The 23,774-nt window shown below is 41.7% G+C and overlaps 1 protein-coding gene across 3 annotated transcripts in view; it reads right to left on the bottom strand.

Moving 5' to 3' along the window:
- Nucleotides 1-23,774, bottom strand: part of LOC141228954 (interleukin-5 receptor subunit alpha-like) — a 231,413-nt gene that overhangs the window by 92,888 nt on the left and 114,751 nt on the right. For all 3 annotated transcript variants that reach the window (XM_073667367.1, XM_073667368.1, XM_073667369.1), the window contains 2 exons: nucleotides 10,814-10,950; nucleotides 7,660-7,810 (listed from right to left, as the gene is read on the bottom strand). In XM_073667367.1, the coding sequence (XP_073523468.1) occupies nucleotides 7,660-7,810; nucleotides 10,814-10,950 (288 nt within the window). The remainder of the gene's footprint in view (nucleotides 1-7,659; nucleotides 7,811-10,813; nucleotides 10,951-23,774) is intronic.

A 23,774-nucleotide genomic window follows, 5' to 3' on the forward strand; every position in this document is an offset into this window, starting at 1 on the left:
TTTATTATTTTTCTTTTATTGCAGGAGATCGTTGGCTTCAGCTGGAATGGGCGTGATGGTAAGTAGAGTTTAATTTAGAACAATAAAGAATTGTGTGTTTATTTCAATTAAAGGACTTTATTCTGGGTGTTTGTGTTTTTTTTTTAACTTTGACTATGGGGTTAGTAATGGGGGTGTCTTATAGACGCCTCTCCATTACTAACCTGGGCTTGATGTCAGCTGGCATTATAAGCTGACATCAACCCCAGCCCTATTACCCCACTGCCACCGCTACAGGGCAGTGGGAAGAGCGAGGCTAAGTGCCAGAATTGGCGCATCCTATGGATGCGCCATTTCTGGGGCGGCTGACGGCTGGTGTTTCTAGCCTGGGAGGGGGCCAATATTCATAGCACCCTTCCTGGGCTATTAATATCAGCCCCCAGCTGTCTGCCTAGCCTTTGCTAGCTATTAAATTAGGGGGGACCCCACGTCATTTTTTTGAGGGGGTCCCCCATTTTAATAGCTAGTAAAGGCTATGTTAGAACCTTGCTGTTAGGTTTTTTTTCCTTTGCTGGTCACATGACCTTGTTGGCCTATTTAATCCTGCTCCGCCCTTCTGGCTTTGCTGGACTTCATTGTATATCTACTTTCTAGCTAGCCTGTGCTCTGTGTCTTGCTCTGTTAGTTTGCTTGGTCTACGGACCTCTATGTTCTTTATATTTTGTTTGTTCGTCTGTCTGCTACTATTTCTGTTAGGAGGTGTCCCATATTCCTCCCAGTCCTTAGTACTTGTAGGGATTCCTCCCCCACATCTATAGGTCTTCGTACAGACTAGCTTAGGACTTTAGCAGGTCTGATCGCAGGATCAGGTTCCCTGTTACATCGTAGGGATTCAGCTGAGTCCTATAGTAGGGACAGATCTCCTCTCTTTCCTTAGCTCTGGTAGCAGAACATAACAGTAAGTCCAGCCAGCAAATTCTCTAAGGAAAGATTTTTTTTGTTCCATCATGGTGTCGGTTCAGGATTTGGCTAAACACCTGCAGGGACTCTCTCTGGAAGTGGCCGAGCTCCGTCAGCACGTGAGTAACTGTCCTGGAGCACATTTCTTGGAGCCTAAGGTATGTTTGCCGGATTTATTTTTTGGTGAACATCGAGAATTTTTTTCATTTAAAAATGCTTGCTTATTGTATTTTCGTTTGAGACCCAAGTCCTCTGGGGATGAATCCCAGCGCGTAGGGTTCATAATGTCACTTTTGCGCAAAGAGCCTCAGGAGTGGGCCTTTTCTTTGCAACCTAGTGATACATGCTGCAGATCAGTGGATAGTTTTTTTTCTGCTTTAGGACTATTATATGATGATCCTGACCGTGTCGCATCAGCTGAGACTGAGTTGAGACGTTTAAAACAAGGATCAGGTAATGTCGAAAAATATTGTACACATTTTCGTCGTTGGTCCACTCAAACAGGGTGGAACGATTCTGCTCTGAAAAGTCTATTTCTTGCTGGGCTCAGTGAAAGGGTTAAAGACCTGCTAATTGCTTATCCTACACCTGAGGATTTGCAACAGGCTATGCAATTAGCTATACGGGTGGATAGAAGACTGCGTGCTAGGGTTAATGAGAGCAAATCCTCTGCTATGTCAGTTTCTGGTTATGAGAATGTGTGTACTAACAGTGGTGAACCGATGGAGATTGGATCGGTGGCACCTCGCTCTCAAGAAAAAGACCGTCGTTTTTCGAAAGGCTTGTGTTTCTATTGCGGAAAATCTGGTCATTTGATTAAAGGCTGTGAGCTTCGTATGAAGAAAGAAAAAAAAATGGTCAGTCACGCCCGTATTGCCTGTTTAAATTCCAAGGGTGTATTTTTAGCTGCTTCCACGATTGCTCAGGAAAAATTAATGGAATTTCGGGTGTTTGTTGATTGCGGGTCTACACTGAATGTAATTGATGGGGGATTCGTGGAAAAACTCAATTTAAAACCTGAACCTTTATCATCCCCCATTGCTGTGGTTTCTGTGGATGGTTCCCCTTTGAAGAATATTACTCTCAAGGTCTGTGAATTTCCTCTCACTATTAATGGTGTTCACCATGAGAAATTGGATTTGGTAGTGTTGAATAACTTGCCTTCTCCAGTAATATTGGGTTTGCCCTGGTTAAAATTTCACAATCCTGTACTGGATTGGTCTACCAGTGAAATTAAATCCTGGAGCCATAAATGTTATGACAAGTGTTGTAACGGGCGTATTGCAGCTTTGGATAGGGGAGAATTGCCTGTTCCTATTCAGGATTTTTGGAGAGTTTTTTCTGAGAAGGAATCGCAGGTTTTGCCTCCCCATAGAGACTATGATTGTTCTATTGAATTTGTCCCTGGAGCGACTCTTCCTAAAAGTCGTTTATTTAACCTTACTATTCCTGAGAGGAAGGCTTTGGAGGAATACATACAGACAAGTTTGGCCGCCGGTCACATTAGGCCCTCTAAGTCTCCTGTGGCGGTTGGATTTTTTTTTGTAAAAAAAAAGGACGGCGGTTTACGTCCTTGTCTGGATTTTCGTGAGATTAACAAAATTACGGTACGCAATCCTTACCCACTGCCATTGATTCCTGATCTGTTTAACCAGTTATTGGGGGCCAAGTGGTTCTCTAAAATTGACCTTAAGGGGGCATACAATCTGTTGCGCATGAAGGAGGGTGATGAATGGAAGACTGCTTTTAACACTCCTGTGGGTCATTTTGAGAATCTGGTTATGCCTTTTGGTCTTACTAATGCTCCTGCATTTTTTCAGAATCTGATTAATGACATCCTTAGACCTTTGATCGGTAAAAATGTGGTTGTGTATTTGGATGACATTTTGATTTATTCGCCAGATCTGGAGTCTCATTGGCGGAGCGTGCGTGAGGTATTACAGTTATTAATGGACAATTCGCTTTTTGCTAAGCTGGAGAAATGTGAGTTCGCTGTACAGAGAATTAGTTTTTTGGGCTACATTATCTCCAGCAAAGGTTTTGAGATGGATCCGGTTAAGGTTCAGGCTGTGCAGGAATGGCCTAGGCCTATTGGTTTGAAATCGATACAGAGGTTTTTGGGTTTCGCCAATTACTATAGAAAATTCATAAAAAATTTTTCTAGTATTGTCAAACCTCTGACTGATCTCACCAGGAAAGGTGCTGATGCGGTTCAGTGGTCTTCTGAGGCCATTGAAGCTTTTGTGTATCTCAAGGAGAGGTTCACCTCTGCTCCCATCCTTATGCAGCCTGATGTTACTAGGCCGTTTTTGGTTGAGGTTGATGCTTCCTCTGTGGGGGTTGGCGCAGTATTGTCTCAGGATAACGGGGATGGATTACATCCCTGTGCCTTTTTTTCAAAAAAATTTTCGGAGACTGAATTGAATTACGATATTGGTAATCGGGAATTATTGGCTATTAAACTCGCATTTGAACACTGGCGCCACTTCTTGGAAGGTGCGGAATTTCCCGTTCAGGTTCTTACGGATCATAAAAATCTGATATATCTTGACGCTGCCAAGCGCCTGAATGCCCGTCAGGCTAGGTGGGCATTGTTTTTCTCGCGGTTTAATTTCTCCGTTACTTACATCCCTGGTACTAAGAATGTTAAGGCGGATGCCTTGTCTCGCAGTTTTTCTCCCATAGTCGGTGCTGAGAAAGAGGAAAACATTTTACAAGAAGGTGTTGTGATAGCTGCTTTAGACTCCGTTTTGGAAGATGAGATTCTTAAAGCTCAGGAGAATGCCCCATCTAACACTCCTCATGGGAGGTTGTTTGTGCCTGGGACCTTTAGGAGAGATTTGTTTGTTGAGTGTCACGAATCTCGGTTGGCAGGTCATCCCGGAATCTCTGAGACCAAGAGACTGGTGGGTCGCAGTTTTTGGTGGCCTGGATGGCAGAAGGAAGTCATTAAGTGGGTACGCCAATGTACTGTATGTGCTAGATCTAAGTCCTCACATACTCCTGCTGCGGGGTTGCTTTGTCCTTTGGAGGTCCCCAGTGCTCCTTGGACACATTTGGCTATGGACTTTATAACTGACCTTCCCCCCTCTGAGGGTTTTACTGTCATCTGGGTGGTCGTGGACCGTTTTAGCAAGATGTGTCATTTGGTTCCCTTCATCAAACTGCCCTGCGCTAAAACTCTCGCTAAGGCCTTTGTCAAGGAAATTGTCAAACTTCATGGCGTTCCTACTGACATTGTTTCTGATAGGGGTCCTCAGTTCGTGGCTCGTTTTTGGCGTGCCTTTTGTGACAGGTTGGGAATTCATTTGTCGTTTTCGTCCGGATATCATCCTGAATCTAATGGCCAGACAGAAAGGAAAAACCAGGATGTTGAGCAGTTCTTGCGTTGTTTTGTGGCAGACAATCAAGAGGGGTGGTCTGAGTTTCTGCCACTTGCCGAATTTGCTCTGAACAATCATACATCTTCTTCTGCTGGTTGTTCGCCTTTTTTTTGTTGTTCTGGGAGACATCCGTCGTTTGGGTCGTTCTCCAAGTTGGGATCTGCCGTGCCTGAGGAGGAGAATTTTTCCGGTGATTTGGAAAGAGTTTGGACGGATGTGCGTGGTAATCTTCAGGAGGCCAACAGAAAATCTAAAGACTACTTTGATAGGAAACGACAGGAGGTTTTGTTCGCTGTTGGTGACATGGTTTGGTTGTCCTCTAGGAATCTGCGGTTGAGGATTCCTTCTAAGAAATTGGGTCCCAAGTTTGTAGGGCCCTTTAAGGTGCTTCAGGTTGTCAACCAATCTGCTGTTAGGTTGGAGGTTCCTACCTCCTGGAGAATTAATCCGGTCTTTCATGTCTCTCTGTTAAAAAAAGCTGTTGTGTCGGATGGTGACGCCTCTGCCTCTGTTCCTCCGGTGGTGGAGGACGGGGAATATGAAATTTCTCGCATCCTTGACTCTAGACGGTATAGAGGTAGTTTGCAGTATCTTGTGGCCTGGAAAGGTTTCGGACCCGAGGATAACTCTTGGGTGAGGTCAGATGATGTTTCCGCGTCCAGACTTATCAGAGCGTTTCACAGGAGATTTCCTGATAAGCCTGGTCCTAGGGGATCCGGAGGATCCTCTTAGAAGGGGGGGTACTGTTAGAACCTTGCTGTTAGGTTTTTTTTCCTTTGCTGGTCACATGACCTTGTTGGCCTATTTAATCCTGCTCCGCCCTTCTGGCTTTGCTGGACTTCATTGTATATCTACTTTCTAGCTAGCCTGTGCTCTGTGTCTTGCTCTGTTAGTTTGCTTGGTCTACGGACCTCTATGTTCTTTATATTTTGTTTGTTCGTCTGTCTGCTACTATTTCTGTTAGGAGGTGTCCCATATTCCTCCCAGTCCTTAGTACTTGTAGGGATTCCTCCCCCACATCTATAGGTCTTCGTACAGACTAGCTTAGGACTTTAGCAGGTCTGATCGCAGGATCAGGTTCCCTGTTACATCGTAGGGATTCAGCTGAGTCCTATAGTAGGGACAGATCTCCTCTCTTTCCTTAGCTCTGGTAGCAGAACATAACAGGCTAGGTATTCAGCTGGGGGCTCATATTAGTAGCCTGGGAAGCTCTGTGGGTATTACCCGCTTCCCAGGCTTCAAACATCTGCCCCAGCCGTCTGCTTAACCTCCGCTAGAGACTAAAATTAAGGGGAACCCGACGCCAATTTTTTTTTAAATAAATCCTTTATTTTAACACTAAATGACAAGTACAGTAATCAACACTGTCACTGTACTTCATATATATGTGACTGACATGTTTCTATCTATCTAATCTATGTATGATTCTCTATTCCTTCTATTCTAAATTGTCGGGTACAGATGCTGAATTGCCGGCCGGCTTTTTTAAAGAGACGGTGCATGAAAACACTATTATATTTTTAAATAAATCCTTTACACTAAATGACAAGTACAGTAAGCAACACTGTCACTGTACTTCATATATATGTGACTGACATGTTTCTATCTATCTAATCTATGTGTGAAGCTCTATTCTGTCTGTTATAAATTGTTGGGTACCGCTGCTGAATTGCCGGCCGGCTTTTTTAAAGAGACAGTGGATGAAAACACAATTATTTTTTTAAATAAATCCTTTACACTAAATGACAAGTACAGTAAGCAACACTGTCGCTGTACTTCATATATATGTGACTGACATGTTTCTATCTATCTAATCTATGTGTGAAGCTCTATTCTTTCTGTTGTAAATTGTCGGGTACCGGTGTATGCCGCTGATGAATTGCCGGCTTTTCGCGTAATACATTCTACATTATTCTTAGTTGTTTTACTTCATGTAGAATTAACCTACAAGGAAAAAAAGGGTTTATTTTCATTCCGATATTTGTGTCCCATTGACTTGCATTGGTTTCCGGTATCGGAATAGGCGATATCCGATACTTTTTGGGTATCGGTCCGATCCAATCCGATACGATATTTCCTGATATCGGAAGGTATCGCTCAACACTATCCTTAACATATTTCACAGGAAAAAAGTTTCACTTTAGTTTTTGAACGTTTTATTGTGAGCCAGTAAAAGTGGCTTAATACCTCTGACCACGTTGTTGACAGCAGTGACCTGGGGGTCAGAAATGCTTCCTGGGGCGATCCCCATGCTGTCCCCATGTCATTTGAGCACTGTCACTATCGTTTTGGGCACTTGTTAGGCTTTTAAAAGACTGCCGGGGGTGCCACCGCAAAAATGCTCGAGTCTCCCATAGACTAACATTGGGCTCGTTGCTCGGGTCGAGCACCCGAGTATCACGGCGAGCTCGGCCCGAGCTTCGAGCACCCGAGCATTTTAGTGCTCGCTCAACACTAGTGACTACCTCTTGAAGCTCATCAAGAGAATGCCAAGAGTGTGCAAAGCAGTCATCAAAGCAAAAGGTGGCTACTTTGAAGAACCTAGAATATAAGACATATTTTCAGTTGTTTCACACTTTTTTGTTAAGTATATAATTCCACATGTGTTAATTCATAGTTTTGATGCCTTCAGTGTGAATGTACAATTTTCATAGTCATGAAAATACAGAAAAATCTTTAAATTAGAAGGTGTGTCCAAACTTTTGGTCTGTACTTTATATAGAAATAGATATATACATATCTATGTATGTAGTGAAGAATATTTCCTTTGAAAACTATGTGTAAATGACCTAGACAATTCCCCTATTTAAAAGCCCATGTTAAAATCGCATTGCAATCGGACGGCATACGCACATACGCATGGCAATCGGATATAAATAGGATGCTAGGTGAGAAAATCACATGGCACTCGCATGAAAATCGCATGACACTCGTCCGTTTTTTTCCGTCCCGATATCAGAACGTTTTTTTTTTCTCACATATAAGTATGAGACCTTAAAGTGAAACTGACAGCTGGTACATGCCCGTTGATAAGGCAGCATGTGTCAGCTGTCAGGTTCCCTTTAATATTAAAATTCACTAGGTTTTGGGAATTTTATTGCAGTGCTTTGTCAGTGGCTCATTAGCAGTATATGTGGTTCTGATGAGTAAGACTATGTTCCCATGATGAGTTTTTGGTGAGTTTTTTTTATGCTGTGTATTTTAGAGAAAATGCAAACAATGTATTTTACTTAACCGGTGCAGGAAATCTGCAACATCAGAAACTCAACAGATGAAAATACCACTGTTTATAGATTATTACCCTACATTTCCACACTTTTTACAAACTGTTACTTGCCTATTGTCTGTGGTTTGCTCCATGCACTCCACTCATGATTATGTGAACAACGTTTGTGCCATTTTGCCCTCATGGTTACAGTAACTTTTTCATTTGGAAGGAATTTAGTGATTTTATAAACATTTCTCTCACTCTCCTCAATTTTTGTTTCCTAAAATTAAATAAAAAGAAAAAAAGGAATTATTTGTCATCTTATATGGTGCTATGATGAAATAATGTAATATGTTATCTTACAATGACATTCATACACCATTGCAGTCATTTTATTTTATGCTATTTAAATAGCATTGTTTTGTGTATACAGCTCCTATGCAGATTTATCTATAGTTACAGACTACAATGTGTTCAGTTTGATTCTCCAGTCATATGTTACTTTTTTCAACTGTTGGAATCTAGTTGTAGAAGTTTCTTCTGTAGTTTAAAGAGTAACCGTTATTTTAACTTTTGCAATATACCTGATCAGAGCGATCTGCTTCTTTCTCCTCCTGGGCTGATCTTTCACTGTCAATTTGTAAGGGTGTAACAGGGGCTGTCATATGCCTCTCTCTCTCTAAACTGTGTTTGTATAAAATGTGTGTTGATTTGTGACTGTTATACTATGTGAATCTGCATATAGTTTCATAGGCACTAATGTATGCGGATAATGTAATGTATTGTGATTAATGTATAATGTTATTCATGTATAGTTTATAGGGAATGGATAAGATATAGTTCAGGGTTTAGTTATTGATAGATAGAAACATTAGGGCTGATAGGCAGTGGTGGATCTATTAGTGTATAAGAGATAAGGCATAGTTTAGGACATAGGAGGTTTAGTGAATGCAGTAGGGTAGTGATACGGATCCGGGTGGTGGAACCTCTGTGCTGCAGTGCAAGGAGGGACCAGAGGGGCGTAACTAGGTATCAACTCGGACTGACCAAGGTCGCACGGCGGCTCAATCGACTCCGTGAACCAGGGAAGGACCGAGCAGAGGGACCAGGTGCTACTCTGGACCAGTGCTTGTATGAGAGCAGGTGACTCCCACGGGTCAGAAGGCAAGGACTGATCTGTATAGCAGATGAGCACGGCAGGCAGGCTGACAGGTGATCCGGGCAGACGGACTGGCAGACACGGCAGGTAACAAGCAGGAGCCTCCAGGTAGGCTGGCTCGTAGGCACGGCAGGTAACAGGCAGGTGCTTCCAGGTAAGCGGGCTGGCAGACATGGCAGGTAACAAGCAGGAGCCTCCAGGTAGGCTGGCTCGTAGGCACGGCAGGTAACAGGCAGGTGCTTCCAGGTAAGTGGGCTGGCAGGCACGGCAGGTGCATCCAGGTAAGCAGGCGGGCAGGGCCCATAGACAGACTGGCCGACTGGACTGTAGACAGACTGTCGGGCTGGAGAGTAGACAAGCTGGCGGACAGGGCTAGTAGTCAGGCTGGGGGACTGGACTAGTAGTCAGGCTGACGGACTGGACTTGTAGTCAGGCTGGCGGGCTGGACTGGTAGTCAGGCTGGCGGGCTGGACTGGTAGTCAGGCTAGCAGCGGGACCTGAGGGCTGAAGCAGAGTTTAACACACAAAGCTACAACCTTGCACGGGCACCTCCATTTTGGAGGAGGGGCCTTATATATGAGAGGTCCGCACGGCCCCTTTAAGAGGGAGGGAGCGCGCGCACGAGCACCCTAAGCACAGTGCCTGGGAAGCTGCGCGCGCCGGCAGCAGCAGAAGCAGGAGCGCCGGAGGAAGCAGGGCGGGGAGCGCGGTGGTTAGAGGGACGACGTCTTTGCCTGTCAGGGGGCAGAGACGCCGATACTATAGGTAGTAAGAGGGAAGTTTTGCTCAGCAACTGAAGACGAGTTGGTGATTGGTCCAGTAAAAAGGGGGAGGAGTTTGGGCCAGAGAAGAGCAGAGACTTTTTCCAGTCAGTCAGTCAGAGATGTAGTTGTTGGTTGTAATGTTAAAGTATGTGCAGGAGGGATAATTGTGAGGAGTGGAAAAGTTCAGGGCCAGTGGGCTGAAGGTCAACAGTGATATTGGAAGAGGTAGAGAAAGAGAGAACCACCACTGTAGAAAAAGAAATGTTAAACTCCAAGGACACTTCCCTAAACATACAGGGTCTACGGGCTGGAGAAGGCATGGAGTAGTCAGCCTTGCTTACTTCCCAAGATGGAGAAATTGACAGGGACGTACCTATAGATAGAAGAACCGGATTCTGGAAAGCTGCGGTATCGGGTGAATCATACCTTGGGAAAAAAGAGTTAAGAGTGAAAGGGGTATTGAAGAAAGCTGAAACTGTGTCTGTTGTACCCCAATGTGCTGTATCTGAGACCAAAAACTGAACTGAACGTTTCCAGTAAAAAATGGTTTTGTTAAAAATTAAGCTAGAGACTGTGTTTGATTGTTTGCCTGCAGCAAAAGGTCAAAGCCCCTAGCAGATGGGACCCTCAAGAAAAAGTGTTATCAAATACACACAAATCACACAAAAAACAGGACTTTATTTTTTATTTCTGGGGAGCCAGGGTGTGGGAGGAGAACAGCAACCCCTCACCATGACTTCCACCCTGTGCCCCTCATAAATTCATAGGTAAAATCTGTATTCTGTGAATACAGACTATCTCATTATGGAGATAGAAAATGACAGTTGGTGCTATCACACTTCTATGGAGATTGTGAGGAGCGAAGAGCTCGAAAAAGACACAGATATGCAGCTGCAAGTTCAACTGAAACAACAGTTCATTTCTCTGTAGAACTTTATGAACACCAACTGCCATCTCCTATCTCAGTAATGGGAAACCCTGTAGTCACTGAATACAGATTTTAACTGTGAATTGAGAACTTTGAGAATGAGTGATCAGTCCAGGAGTGAAAAAGAAATGGATCTCTCTAGTAAGATATCTTACTAAGTTTCTTATTTTCATGTGTATTATTAATTTATTTAAGAAATATTTAAATTATGGTTACACTTTAAGAAGAGGCGGTAGAGACTTGACATTACATCAAGATCAGATTACACATGTAGCCATGCAGATACTCTGGTTTACATAGGACTGTCTTTGATTTTTTAAAATAAAAATTATGTTTCGTAATATTCATTAATAAATTATACAAAGTGTTAAATTATTTCTTAGTAGAAATATATTTCTATATTTAAATATTAATTGAATGTAAAATTGTTACCTCTTTGTGTGTGATGTTGATATTGTAGAAAAAACAGGTTTCATGCTTATTGTCATGTGTTATTGGCTTCTGCCATTTAATTTCAAGATCATCTCCATTGTATGTTAATGTTATGTTCCTTGGAGGATCTAAAATGACTGAAAATAAGTTTGGTAGAATTATTCACACATTTTATATTTTATATAAGTAAAAAAAAATCAAGAAGTAAAAAATGAAAAGATATTGAATGCTGACAGTTACCCAATGCTTAGCAATAACATTACTTGTAATAGTACAAATGTAACGAAGTGGAGACGCTGTCGATACCCCCCTTGAAGATCTTTTAGTGATATAATGCATTGCCATGTTTTGAATGTTGTTTTATCTATTTTGGGGCCTGCAGTACTTAGCTAACCAGTGGAGAGGGTTAATCATTGGGCCAACCCATGCTGGGAGGAGCTATGTGGGCATAAGAAATCCAGCTTCCTGTTTATTAGTCACTTAGTGGAAAGTACTGAAAAGGGAAGAACCTATGGTCCTATTGTTCACAGACCTGTATTGAAAAGGGTGTTACGTGCGAAGAAGGGAGACCATACTCAGATAACACGCTCTGAAGTAAACAAGAATTAAGTGGCTGAAGCATTTCTTATCTCAGACAAGTGGGGGGCCTACATCAAGCCTTATCTATACTAGACAAGAAGTGTGGCCAGACCTGAAGGTCATAGGAGAAGGTGGCCAGGCTGGGACACATATAATACTGAGAAGAATTGAAAATACGATGGCAAACCATGGGGCCTTGTGGTCTACATCAACTGGAAGTTGTGAGGAGTCACAGTGACAAATTTAAGCCTGTGATGTCCTCACCATAAGGGAAAATGGAGGTTCCCAATATTATCTGTTTGTTTAGTGCAACATGAATGGAAGAATTGTACCGCCACGAGTAACCGTGAAGTTCATGCGTCTGGATTGTGCAGAAGATGTATTCTCTAAGTGTCATGCCTGCTATCTGATGTATATACATTTTGCTGGTTTGCTTAGTAAAGAAAAGTCTATTTTTGAACTCTAGTCTCTATTTGCACATGGAAACACCAGAAGCAATGGAATAAAACTGAAAGGGGCAACATACAGATTATACATTAGAAAAAACTGTTTTCCACGAGAGATGGTGAGTTCTCCATCAATGGAAGTCTTCAAACAAAGGCTGGACAGACATTTGTCTGAAGTTTCATGAATCCTGCATAGAGCAAGGGGTTGAACATGACGACCCTGGAGGTGCCTTCCAACTCTAACATTCAATGATTCTATGATTCATTCATCCCTACTTCGTCAGGTCCTGGTCTGCCATGTCAATAGGCTGCATTCAGTCTGCAATGGTATATCACTAAGGTAAAAGAAGCAACACCCAGCCAGGATCCTCATTTTTCTGTAATGTCCGGAGATACAGACAGGGTGTTCACCAGCGTTACAAAAATAAATCATGTTTGTCAAAATTTGTCAATTTTATTAAAATTTTTAAACAATATCTTTTTATTTCGTTTTAAGAAAATATCAATAAACAATGTATACAATACTTTAGACTGACAAACACTGAAGTCTACATAGGAATTAAACCCACAGAAAACAAAATACAACATAACATACAGGGCTGGTTTCAACTGACTTCAAGGATTACATTCATTAATGACCACTATTAAATCAGAACAATATTTTTTGGATGATTCAACCAAACCTTCAAATTAACATTGAAAACTTGTATCTTATTATTTTTGTGTGCTATCATTTTCTCAAAAGCACAAGTTTTATTTATCGATTGTATTATCTCTTCGTTGGCAAGAATACCTGGGGATTTCCAATATCTTGTAATCGCTATTGTGGCCAGAAGAATATGTGAGGCAATTACTCTGCCACTGGAGGGAATAGCATGTATATCTAACAAAAGTAATGCTAAAGAAGGAGATGGTTTTATTTTTTGGTGGAGTAGAGAAGAGATCAGATGAAAAGTAAACGACCAGGTGGAAGTGATTACTGGACAGCTCAAAATGTGTGGATTAAAGAATCTTTTTGGCCACAATTACGCCAACAGAGTTGAGTAGAGGAGGGTAACAGAGAGTGAAGCCTCATTGGGGTGTAATACCATCTTAAAACTGTTTTCATATAGGACTGAAGATAAGAGGCACATTTGAAGGTGTGACTGCAAAAACTAGTAAGCTTGTCCATTCATTACTCGAGAATGTCTTATTCTATTTTTTTTCCCACAATAAAAAGGGAAGTCGACTTTATAAAAACATTTTTCATGTCTATTAAATTATATATAGGTTTTAGGCCCCCTTTATTGGATGAAACATTTGAAAGAGTCAATATTAATCCTAAGTTAACCATTCCCTCTGAGATCGAAAAATGTTGTCATGCGTGCCGAATTTGGAGATATTTGTAGAACTCTTTATTGTGAATTTTGAAATGAGAATGTAAAGAAGCAAGAGAGGAGGTTAGGACCTTCATACCAATCTTTCACTAGTACAATGCCTCGTTTTTTTCAGTCTTTAATATTAAGATCTGGTATTAAGAGTTCTAAGGTTTCCAATGGAGTCATAGACATAACAGGGGCTGAGGCATTAGACCCTTTTTTGTAGAATGCTTTCCAGCTGGAGATGGATGAAACCGTTAGAGGAAGAGCATCTATCTTATTAGTTAGAGCAATCAAAGACACACTAAATAGAGCTTTTAGATTTTTAGAGACCGTACATTGTGATTCAATTTGAACCCAATTACAAGTTTTATTCCCATTCCACCATGCTCTAACTTGATTTAATTGGGTAGATAGTAATCTTGGATATTAGGGAGGTTTCTTAGGTCTTTTCATAAGGTGATTTCAAAAGTGTTTAAGATTCTGTGTACCAGGTGGAAAAAATTTTTTGGGAGGGAAATGTGAACAGTGCGAAACATGTATAATAATTTGGGTAGTGAGAACATCTGAAAGGCGGCAACACATCACACCCATGAAACTTAATATTGGCCTATTTTATTTAGGTCAGATTCTAGAGTCTGTAAAAAAGGAAGATAATTTGATTTATATAAGGTCCATGTACATGTTTGATTGTCTCTAGGGCTTTCCCAAGTGAAGTCTCAGGTTACGCTAAGGTTAAAATCACATCATCAGCATATAATGAGATGCTATGTAAACTTCCAGAAATCTCCACCCCCTTTATTCTTTCATTTTGCCTAATAACCTTTTCCCAAGGTTCAATAGTGAGTGTAAACACTAGGGGGGACAGGGGGCATCCCTGTCTTGTTCTGTTTGTTATTAAAAATTCTTCCAATAAGGTGCCATTAGCATAAACTCTTGTTGAGGATGTGGAGTAAAGGGCTTTAATGGCATTAAGTATTGAGGCCCGGATCCCCATTCGACCCAACACTGAGAAGGCGAACGACCAGTTAACCCGATCAAACAGCTTCTCGGCATCCAAAGCCACCAGGACAGCCGGAGCCCTCCTATTGTTTATGACATCAATTAAGTCTATGACCCTCCTTGTGTTATCTGCCACTTGTCTCCCTTTTATAAAGCCAGTTTGATCTAATGATATTAATGATGGGAGAATAGGAGCTAGGCGTGTCGCTAGGCATTTAGCGTAGATCTTAAGGTCTGCATTTAATAAGGATATGGGTCCAAAATTTTGAGGGATGTCCGGCTGCTTGCCGGGTTTTGGTAATGTTATTATTGTGGCTGATAACATCTCTTTGTGAAATGAACCCTGAGATATCGCATACTGAAGGGTCTCTGTCAGATATGGAGTTAACTGATCTATAAAGACTTTATAATACATATTTGAAAAACCGTCAGCGCCCGGCGCCTTATGTGATGGTAGAGAAAAGATGGTTTTCTTTATTTCTGCATTAGTAAGAGGGGCACTTAACTGCTCCATATGATACTTAGACAGAGAAGGAAGACTAAGATTAGATAGGAAGGACTCAATGTCAAACAAACTGGGAGGAGTATGGTCAGGGGCAGAAGATAAGTTATAAAGAGAGGAATAATATTCCTTAACCCCTTTACAGCCTGTGCCGTATTAGTACGCACAGGCTGCAATCTCCCGGTTCAGCGGGGGCTCCGGCGCTGAGCCCGCACTTAACCGGGCACATGTCAGCTGATTATTACAGCTGACATGTGCCCGCAACAGCCACGGGTGGAATCGCGATCCACCCGCGGCTGTTAACATGTTAAATGCCGCTGTCAATCTCTGATAGCGGCATTTAACAGTGCAGCGCCGGAAGTACGTCACTTACCCCGCCCACCGATGACCCCGTCACGTGATCGCGGGTCATCGATGGGTGGGCATGACAGCCCAGGGTCTGCAGAAGACGGCTGTGGTTGTCACGAGCTGGTCGCTATGAGCGCCACCTAGTGGTCGGCGCTCATAACACAGGATCCCCTGTATGTAGCAGAGGCGATCGGACAGTTGCTGCTTCTAGTCTCCTATGGAGACTATAGAAGCAAGCAAAAAGTGAAAAAAAAATGTTTTTAAAAATATAAAAAAAATTTAAAAAATATAAAAGTTTAAATCACCCCTTTTCGCCCCATTCAAAATAAAATAACAAACCACATACACATATTTGGTATCGTCGCGTTCAGAATCGCCCAATCTATCAATATAAAAAAAGTATTAATCCGATCGGTAAACAGCGTAACGAGAAAAATTTCTAAACGCCAGTATTATGGGCAATCAAAACATCGGATCTACCCCAAAATGGTATAAATAAAAACATCAGTTTGGTGTGCAAAAAATAAGCCCTCACCCGGCCCCAGATCCAAAAAAATGGAGACGCTACAGGTCTTGGAAAATGGAGCCATTTTTTTTTTTTTACCAAACTTTGGAATTTTTTTTCACCACTTAAATAAAAAAGAACCTATATATGTTTGGTGTCTACGAACTTGTAATGACCTGGAGAACAATAATGGAAGGTCAGTTTTAGCATTCAGTGAACGTAGTAAAAAAAATAAAAAAAAACCATCTGTGGTATTGCACTTTTTTTGCAATTTCACCACACTTGGAATTTTTTTCCCGTTTTCCCATACACGATATGGTAAAACTAGTAATGGTGTTGAAAAGTACAACTCGTCCCGCAAAAAATAAGCCCTGACATGGCCATATTGACCAAAAAATAAGAACGCTATGGCTTTGGGAACAAGGGGAGCAAAAAACGAAAATGCAAAAAAGGAAAATCCCAGGGTTACGAAGGGGTTAAATTTGTTTGCAATATCTTTAGGGATGTATAATTTCTGTTGTTAAGGGCCATTTTTGAGATAGGGGATTTTTGTTTTAGTTTCTCTGGATTTTAGTCTATTCGCTAATAATTTCCCTGCTTTGTTGTCTTGAGAATAATAATGTGGTTTTATTTTTTGAATAATAATAATATAATAATAATTTTTATTTATGTAGCGCCAACATATCCCGCAGCACTTTAGAATTAAGCGGGGACATGTACAGACAGTAAATTCAATACAAGGTAAGACAGTTTAAACAGTAACATTAGGAGTGAGGTCCCTGCTCGCAAGCTTACAATCTAAAAGGAAATGGGGCACACAATAGGTGAAAAGTGCTTGTTATTTCAGGTCTAGCAATTATAATAAATAGGGATTTTCATATAAGGCTGCATGATCCGTTTCTCAGCCCATATGTTTAAGTACAATAATCAAAAGAGTGCAGTTATCGTGTGCATGGAGGGTGTGGAGACAGATGAATAGTAGGAAACAGATTCTGAACAATATTTAGAAGGAGGGAACATGGGAAGTTAGTTTACTGAGTTGAAGTGGTAGGCTTGTTTAAAGATATAGGTTTTTAAAGCGCGCTTAAAAACTTGGAGGCTAGGCATCAGTCAGATCGTTTGGGGTAGTGCATTCCAGAGAACAGGCACAGCACGAGAGAAATCTTGGAGAAGGAGGAGCGAGGTTCAGATTATGGGGGATGTTAGTCTTAGGTCATTTGTAGAATGGAGGGCACGTGTAGGTTGATAGACAGAGATGAGAGAGGAGATATAAGGTGGTGCAGAACTGTGGAGAGCTTTGTGGGTGAGAGCGTTGAGTGATGAGTTTAAAATTTCTCTCATATTTAGAGAATAAACAGTCTCTCAATTGAATTAGAAGATTACATACTTTAGCAGCTCTTTCGCTATTGAAAGAATGTTTGTTTAAGACTTCTAGATTCTGGATTTCAGAGAGGATTTCATTGAATTTTTTATCCCTTTCTCGTTTAATTTTATGGCCTAGTTTAATAAAAATCCCTTGCCTGTATGCCTTGTGTGAGTTCCATTGGGGGAAAGGGCAATCCACACCCTTGGCGTTAATTTGAAAAAATTCTTGTAAAACTTTTTGAAGGTACTCTACGTTTTGTGGAGAAGATAAAAGATATGAATTAGCTTTCCAAAGATAAGTGGGAAGGGATGAGTGTCTCTTCTCTACATGTAACATTAACGGGGCATGATCCGACCATGTAATGAGGCCTATGGACGAGAGTACAATGTCATCTAGAAGTGATCTGCTCACCAAAAATAAATCTATGTGTGACTTTGAGTTATGGACAGACGAAAAGAAAGAATAATCTCTTTCATTCATATGACGGATTCTCCAAATATATAGATCTTCTTTGTTAATTAAAGATGCTAAATGGGGGGAGTATCTTTTGGATATTGATGAAGAGTCCAATTCACAATCATTTGTTTAATTGAAATCTCCTCAGTAGATGACATGGCCTTGTTTTACTTTGTTTACTTTTTTCATTTTGCAGAAAGTTTAACTGAGAAATATTAGGCGCATAAACTACTAAAATGTTATATATTACATTATTAATGGAACATACATGAATTATATATCTCCCTTGTGAGTCAGAAACCAAGCATATTGGAGAGAAAGCCACAGAGTTGCTGATATCCAGCGTTACACCTCTCTTTTTTTTCTTATAATTGGCCTGTAACACATGTGGAAAAAGGGGGTGTCGCAGTCTACCAGCATCCTTATAATATGAGTTTCATGAGCACAAAATATGTCACATTTAGAGGAAACCACCTCCTTCCACATAAAAGATCTTTTCTGTGGACTGTTAAGACCATTAACATTCATCGAACATACGTACAGACCAAAAGTTTCGACACACCTTCTCATTCAAAGATTTTTCTGTATTTTTATGACTATGAAAATTGTACATTCACACTGAAGGCATCAAATGTTATGTTCTGCTACCAGAGCTAAGGAAAGAGAGGAGATCTGTCCCTACGATAGAACTCAGCTGAATCCCTACGATGTAACAGGGAACCTGATCCTGCGATCAGACCTGCTAAAGTCCTAAGCTAGTCTGTACGGAGACCTATAGATGTGGGGAAGGAATCCCTACAAGTACTAAGGACTGGGAGGAAAATGGGACACCTCCTAACAGAAATAGTAGCAGACAGACGAACAAACAAAATATATAGAACATAGAGGTCCGTAGACCAAGCAAACTAACAGAGTTAGATACAGAGCACAGGCTAGCTAGAAAGTAGTTATACAATGAAGTCCAGCAAAGCCAGAAGGGCGGAGCAGGATTAAATAGGCCAACAAGGTCATGTGACCAGCAAAGGAAAAAACCTAAGAGCAAGGTTCTAACATCAAAACTATGAATTAACACATGTGAAATTATATACAGTACAGACCAAAAGTTTGGACACACCTTCTCATTTAAAGATTTTTCTGTATTTTCATGACTATGAAAATTGTACATTCATACTGAAGGCATCAAAACTATGAATTAACACATGTGGAATTATATACTTAACAAAAAAGTGTGAAACAACTGAAAATATGTCTTATATTCTAGGTTCTTCAAAGTAGCCACCTTTTGTTTTGATGACTGCTTTGCACACTCTTGGCATTCTCTTGATGAGCTTCAAGAGGTAGTCACCGTAAATGGTCTTCCAACAATCTTGAAGGAGTTCCCAGAGATGCTTAGCACTTGTTGGCCCTTTTGCCTTCACTCTGCGGTCCAGCTCACCCCAAACCATCTCGATTGGGTTCAGGTCTGATGACTGTGGAGGCCAGGTCATCTGGAGTAGCACCGCATCACTCTCCTTCTTGGTCAAATAGCCCTTACACAGCCTGGAGGTGTGTTTGGGGTCATTGTCCTGTTTAAAAATAAATGGTGGTCCAACTAAACGCAAACTGGATGGAATAGCATGCCGATGCAAGATGCTGTGGTAGCCATGCTGGTTCAGTATGCCTTCAATTTTGAATAAATCCCCAACAGTGTCACCAGCAAAGCACCCCCACACCATCACACCTCCTCCTCCATGCTTCACGGTGGGAACCAGGCATGTAGAGTCCATCCGTTCACCTTTTCTGCATCGCACAAAGACACAGTGGTTGGAACCAAAGATCTCAAATTTGGACTCATCAGACCAAAGCACCGATTTCCACAGGTCTAATGTCCATTCCTTGTGTTCTTTAGCCCAAACAAGTCTCTTCTGCTTGTTGCCTATCCTTAGCAGTGGTTTCCTAGCAGTTATTTTAACATGAAGGCCTGCTGCACAAAGTCTCCTCTTATTGAAGAGATGTGTCTGCTGCTAGAACTCTGTGTGGCATTGACCTGGTCTCTAATCTGAGCTGTTGTTAACCTGTGATTTCTGAGGCTGGTGACTCGGATAAACTTATTCTCAGAAGCAGAGGTGACTCTGGGTCTTCCTTTCCTGGGGCGGTCCTCATGTGAGCCAGTTTCTTTGTAGCGCTTGATGGTTTTTGCAACTGCATTTGGGGACACTTTCAAAGTTTTCCCAATTTTTCGCACTGACTGACCTTCATTTCTTAAAGTAATGATGGCCACTTGTTTTTCTTTACTTAGCTGCTTTTTTCTTGCCATAATACAAATTCTAACAGTCTATTCAGTAGGACTATCAGCTGTGTATCCACCAGACTTCTGCACAACACAACTGATGGTCCCAACCCCATTTATAAGGCAAGAAATCCCACTTAGTAAACCAGACAGGGCACACCTGTGAAGTGAAAACCATTTCCGGTGACTACCTCTTGAAGCTCATCAAGAGAATGCCAAGAGTGTGCAAAGCAGTCATCAAAGCAAAAGGTGGCTACTTTGAAGAACCTAGAATACAAGACATATTTTCAGTTGTTTCACACTTTTTTGTTAAGTATATAATTCCACATGTGTTAATTCATAGTTTTGATGCCTTCAGTGGGAATGTACAATTTTCAAAGTCATGAAAATACAAAAAAAATCTTTAAATCAGAAGGTGTGTCCAAACTTTTGGTCTGTACTGTACTTAACAAAAAAGTGTGAAACAACTGAAAATATGTCTTATATTCTAGGTTCTTCAAAGTAGCCACCTTTTGCTTTGATGACTGCTTTGCACACTTTTGTCATTCTCTTGATGAGCTTCAAGTGGTAGTCACCCGAAATGGTTTTCACTTCACAGATGTGCCCTGTCAGGTTTAATAAGTCGGATTTTTTGCCTTATAAATGGGGTTGGGACCATCAGTTGTGTTGTGCAGAAGTCTGGTGGATACACAGCTGATAGTCCTACTGAATAGACTGTTAGAATTTGTGTTATGGCAAGAAAAAAGCAGCTAAGTAAAGAAAAACGAGTGGCCATCATTACTTTAAGAAATGAAGGTCAGTCAGTCCGAAAAATTGGGAAAACTTTGAAAGTGTCCCAAAGTGCTGTTGCAAAAACCATCAAGCGCTACAAAGAAACTGGCTCACATGAGGACCGCCCCAGGAAAGGAAGACCAAGAGTCACCTCTGCTTCTGAGGATAAGTTTATCCGAGTCTTCCGCCTCAGAAATCGCAGGTTAACAGTAGCTCAGATTAGAGACCTGGTCAATGCCACACAGAGTTCTAGCAGCAGACACATCTTTACAACAACTGCTAAGAGGAGACTTTGTGCAGCAGGCCTTCATGATAAAATAGCTGCTAGGAAACCACTGCTAAGGACAGGCAACAAGCAAAAGAGACTTGTTTGGGCTAAAGAACAAAAGGAATGGACATTAGACCAGTGGAAATCTGTTCTTTGGTCTGATGAGTCCAAATTTGAGATCTTTGGTTCCAACCACCGTGTCTTTGTGCGACACAGAAAAGGTGAACGGATGGACTCTACATGCCTGGTTCCCACCATGAAGCATGGAGGAGGAGGTGTGATGGTGTGGGGGTGCTTTGCTGGTAACACTGTTGGGGATTTATTCAAAATTAAAGGCATACTGAACCAGCATGGCTACCACAGCATCTTGCATCGGCATGCTATTCCATCCGGTTTGCGTTTAGTTGGACCATCATTTATTTTTCAACAGGACAATGACCCCAAACACACCTCCAGGCTGTGTAAGGGCTATTTGACCAAGAAGTAGAGTGATGGGGTGCTACGCCAAATGACCTGGCCTCCACAGTCACCAGATCTGAACCCAATCGAGATGGTTTGGGGTGAGCTGGACCGCAGAGTGAAGGCAAAAGGGCCAACAAGTGCTAAGCATCTCTGGGAACTCCTTCAAGATTGTTGGGAGACCATTTCCGGTGACTACCTCTTGAAGCTCATCAAGAGAATGCCAAAAGTGTGCAAAGCAGTCATCAAAGCAAAAGGTGGCTACTTTGAAGAACCTAGAATATAAGACATATTTTCAGTTGTTTCACACTTCTTTGTTAAGTATATATTTCCACATGTGTTAATTCATAGTTTTGATGCCTTCAGTGTGAATGTACAATTTTCATAGTCATGAAAATACAGAAAAATCTTTAAATGAGGTGTGTCCAAACTTTTGGTCTGTACTGTATCTTAATCACCATTTTTATAATTAGGAAAATGCTGAAGCCATATAAAATCTGTAACCAACCATATACAAATGTACAACATCTTTCCCAAAATCCACAAAAATGTAAGAATTAGCCTGCATGTAAAAGAGAACATAAAAATACAAAACATTAATTTGACCAACATTAACAATTAAGTAGCAGATCAACTAAAAGGATCTCCTTATTCTGTGTGACTGACTACTCAGTCACCCAGAGGGGGGCAAAAGTTCTATCCAGACGAAGAAGATTCTATCATTCAGTGCTTAGACTTGTTTTTGGTTGAAGAAAGTTGCCAGCTGGTTGTCACAGGTGTGTCAGGTTTGGATCTGGCTGTAGAAGGTTGCTGCACTTGGATTTGTAGACACCTTCTTGATCCTTTTATCTCTGTAGTGTAGTGGTATCCTTATCTCGCTAGGACTCTGCAATGATCTCCACCTTCTGCTGCTAATTGACACACCCTTGCTTGATTTTTAAAAACGCTCAGTGTCTCCAAAGAGTCGCCGGTGATAGAACTATTTTCCCCTGCTCAGGCCTGGAGTACTAGCAGTCAGCTAGTTTCTTCTTGGAGTTTCTTGGTGGATTATTGTCGTCTTCTCTCTGGTGTCTTCTCAAGCTAACTGTATCCCCTTGTCTGTTTTCCTTGTTTGTCTTTAGTTGCAGTGGGGGCTGACTAGTGCTTATCCCTTCCCCTCCCTACCTAGGGCCTAGCTCTAGGGACAGTTAGAGATTAGGTATCCTGTTCAGCGATAGGTGCAGAACCTATTTAGGGACAGTAGGGGAGTCAGAGTGTTGTAAGATCTGCCTAGGGATCTCCACTCTCCCTTTCCCTATTTGTTGGGCTTCCCCCCTTTTCCCATCATTATACACTTGGTCCTTCCCTTACCTAGCGTGACACCGGTTTCCACGAATTGTGGATGGAGTCTGTTAGGGCGAGTCGGTTCTATTAGTGTAAAGTTCCAGTTACACATGAGGTTTTCTCCCTCTTCAAAGGAGGTAACCATGTGCCACTCTCCTCTGTAGTTTATGAGAAGCTTCAGTGGGAAACCCCACTTCTTTTTCTCTCAGAGTCAAAGTGATGGGATTCAATAATCTGTGGAAAGGGAGAGTTGCTGCCGAAACATCTGCCAAGTTTTTAATTTGTTGATAAGGGTGTGGGAGTTCTCCCTTTTATCTAGCAAATAGTAGTAGATCTTCTTTTACACGAAAGAAATGGATGTGGGCCAAGACATCTTTGGGAATTGATTCAGGTAGATATTTTGGGTGCTGTACCCTGTGAATTCTGTCAATGATATTGTCTATTGGGGAGCAGTTAGGGATAGCTGCTTTAATCAGACCTTGAAGGAATCTCCTCAGTTCTTGAGGAGGCACATCTTCTGGTATCCCTCACAATTCTACATTGTTTCGCCAAGAGCAATCCTCTAAATCCACTAGTTTAGTTTGGATGACTTCCAATTCATCTGAGAGTTCATTATGTGCATCTATCAGCTTGTTGTGTGATTTGGCAATGTCTCCCATTTTATTTTCCATGTGAGATACTCTCTTATCTAGTTCCTTAGTTAGAGTTTGTATAGGCAATAATAAAGTGGCAAAGTCCTTTTGCATATAACTGCTGAAAGCCACCAGCATAGTGTATGTCTAAGTAAGTTGCCTGATGCTGGTTCATCTGATGTGGTGAACTGTGGCAGTGCTCTTGTAGTGCTAGATGTAACAGAGCTGGATGGCTCCCCTGCTAACACTTGCAGCTACTCCTCCAGCCTCTATCTGTGTGTAGCTGGGATAACAGTGGGAAAGGAAATATCCCTCTGCCTCCCCCACGGAACTACATCCTCCTCCATGTCTGCCAGGGGACTATATCTTGAACCCGGTGAGTGATTTTGCTGCGGGGAGGGACCCGGGGATCCTGTACTCACTGCGGGTGGGGAGCGCAACTCTGCTGGAGGTGTTCGGTTCACAGGGGGCAACACGCCATCAGTAGAGACACAGCTGTGAATGGAGGTCTCGGTGCCATCTTTGCTCCGGTCTTCTGTGAAGTAAAACTCCAATTTTCTTTGGTTTTTCTGATTTCTTTTACCTCAGGTCACCATGCCAGGTGTTGGGTGAGAGGGATGAGCCATAAAAAGTAGAATGAACGCTGCATAAGTTGCTGAACAGGCTCTAGGTGAGAG

Source organism: Phyllobates terribilis, unplaced genomic scaffold (genome assembly GCF_046119375.1).
Source record: "Phyllobates terribilis strain yellow unplaced genomic scaffold, ASM4611937v1 Scaffold_2__4_contigs__length_985480577, whole genome shotgun sequence".
Classification (NCBI taxonomy): Eukaryota; Metazoa; Chordata; class Amphibia; order Anura; family Dendrobatidae; genus Phyllobates; species Phyllobates terribilis.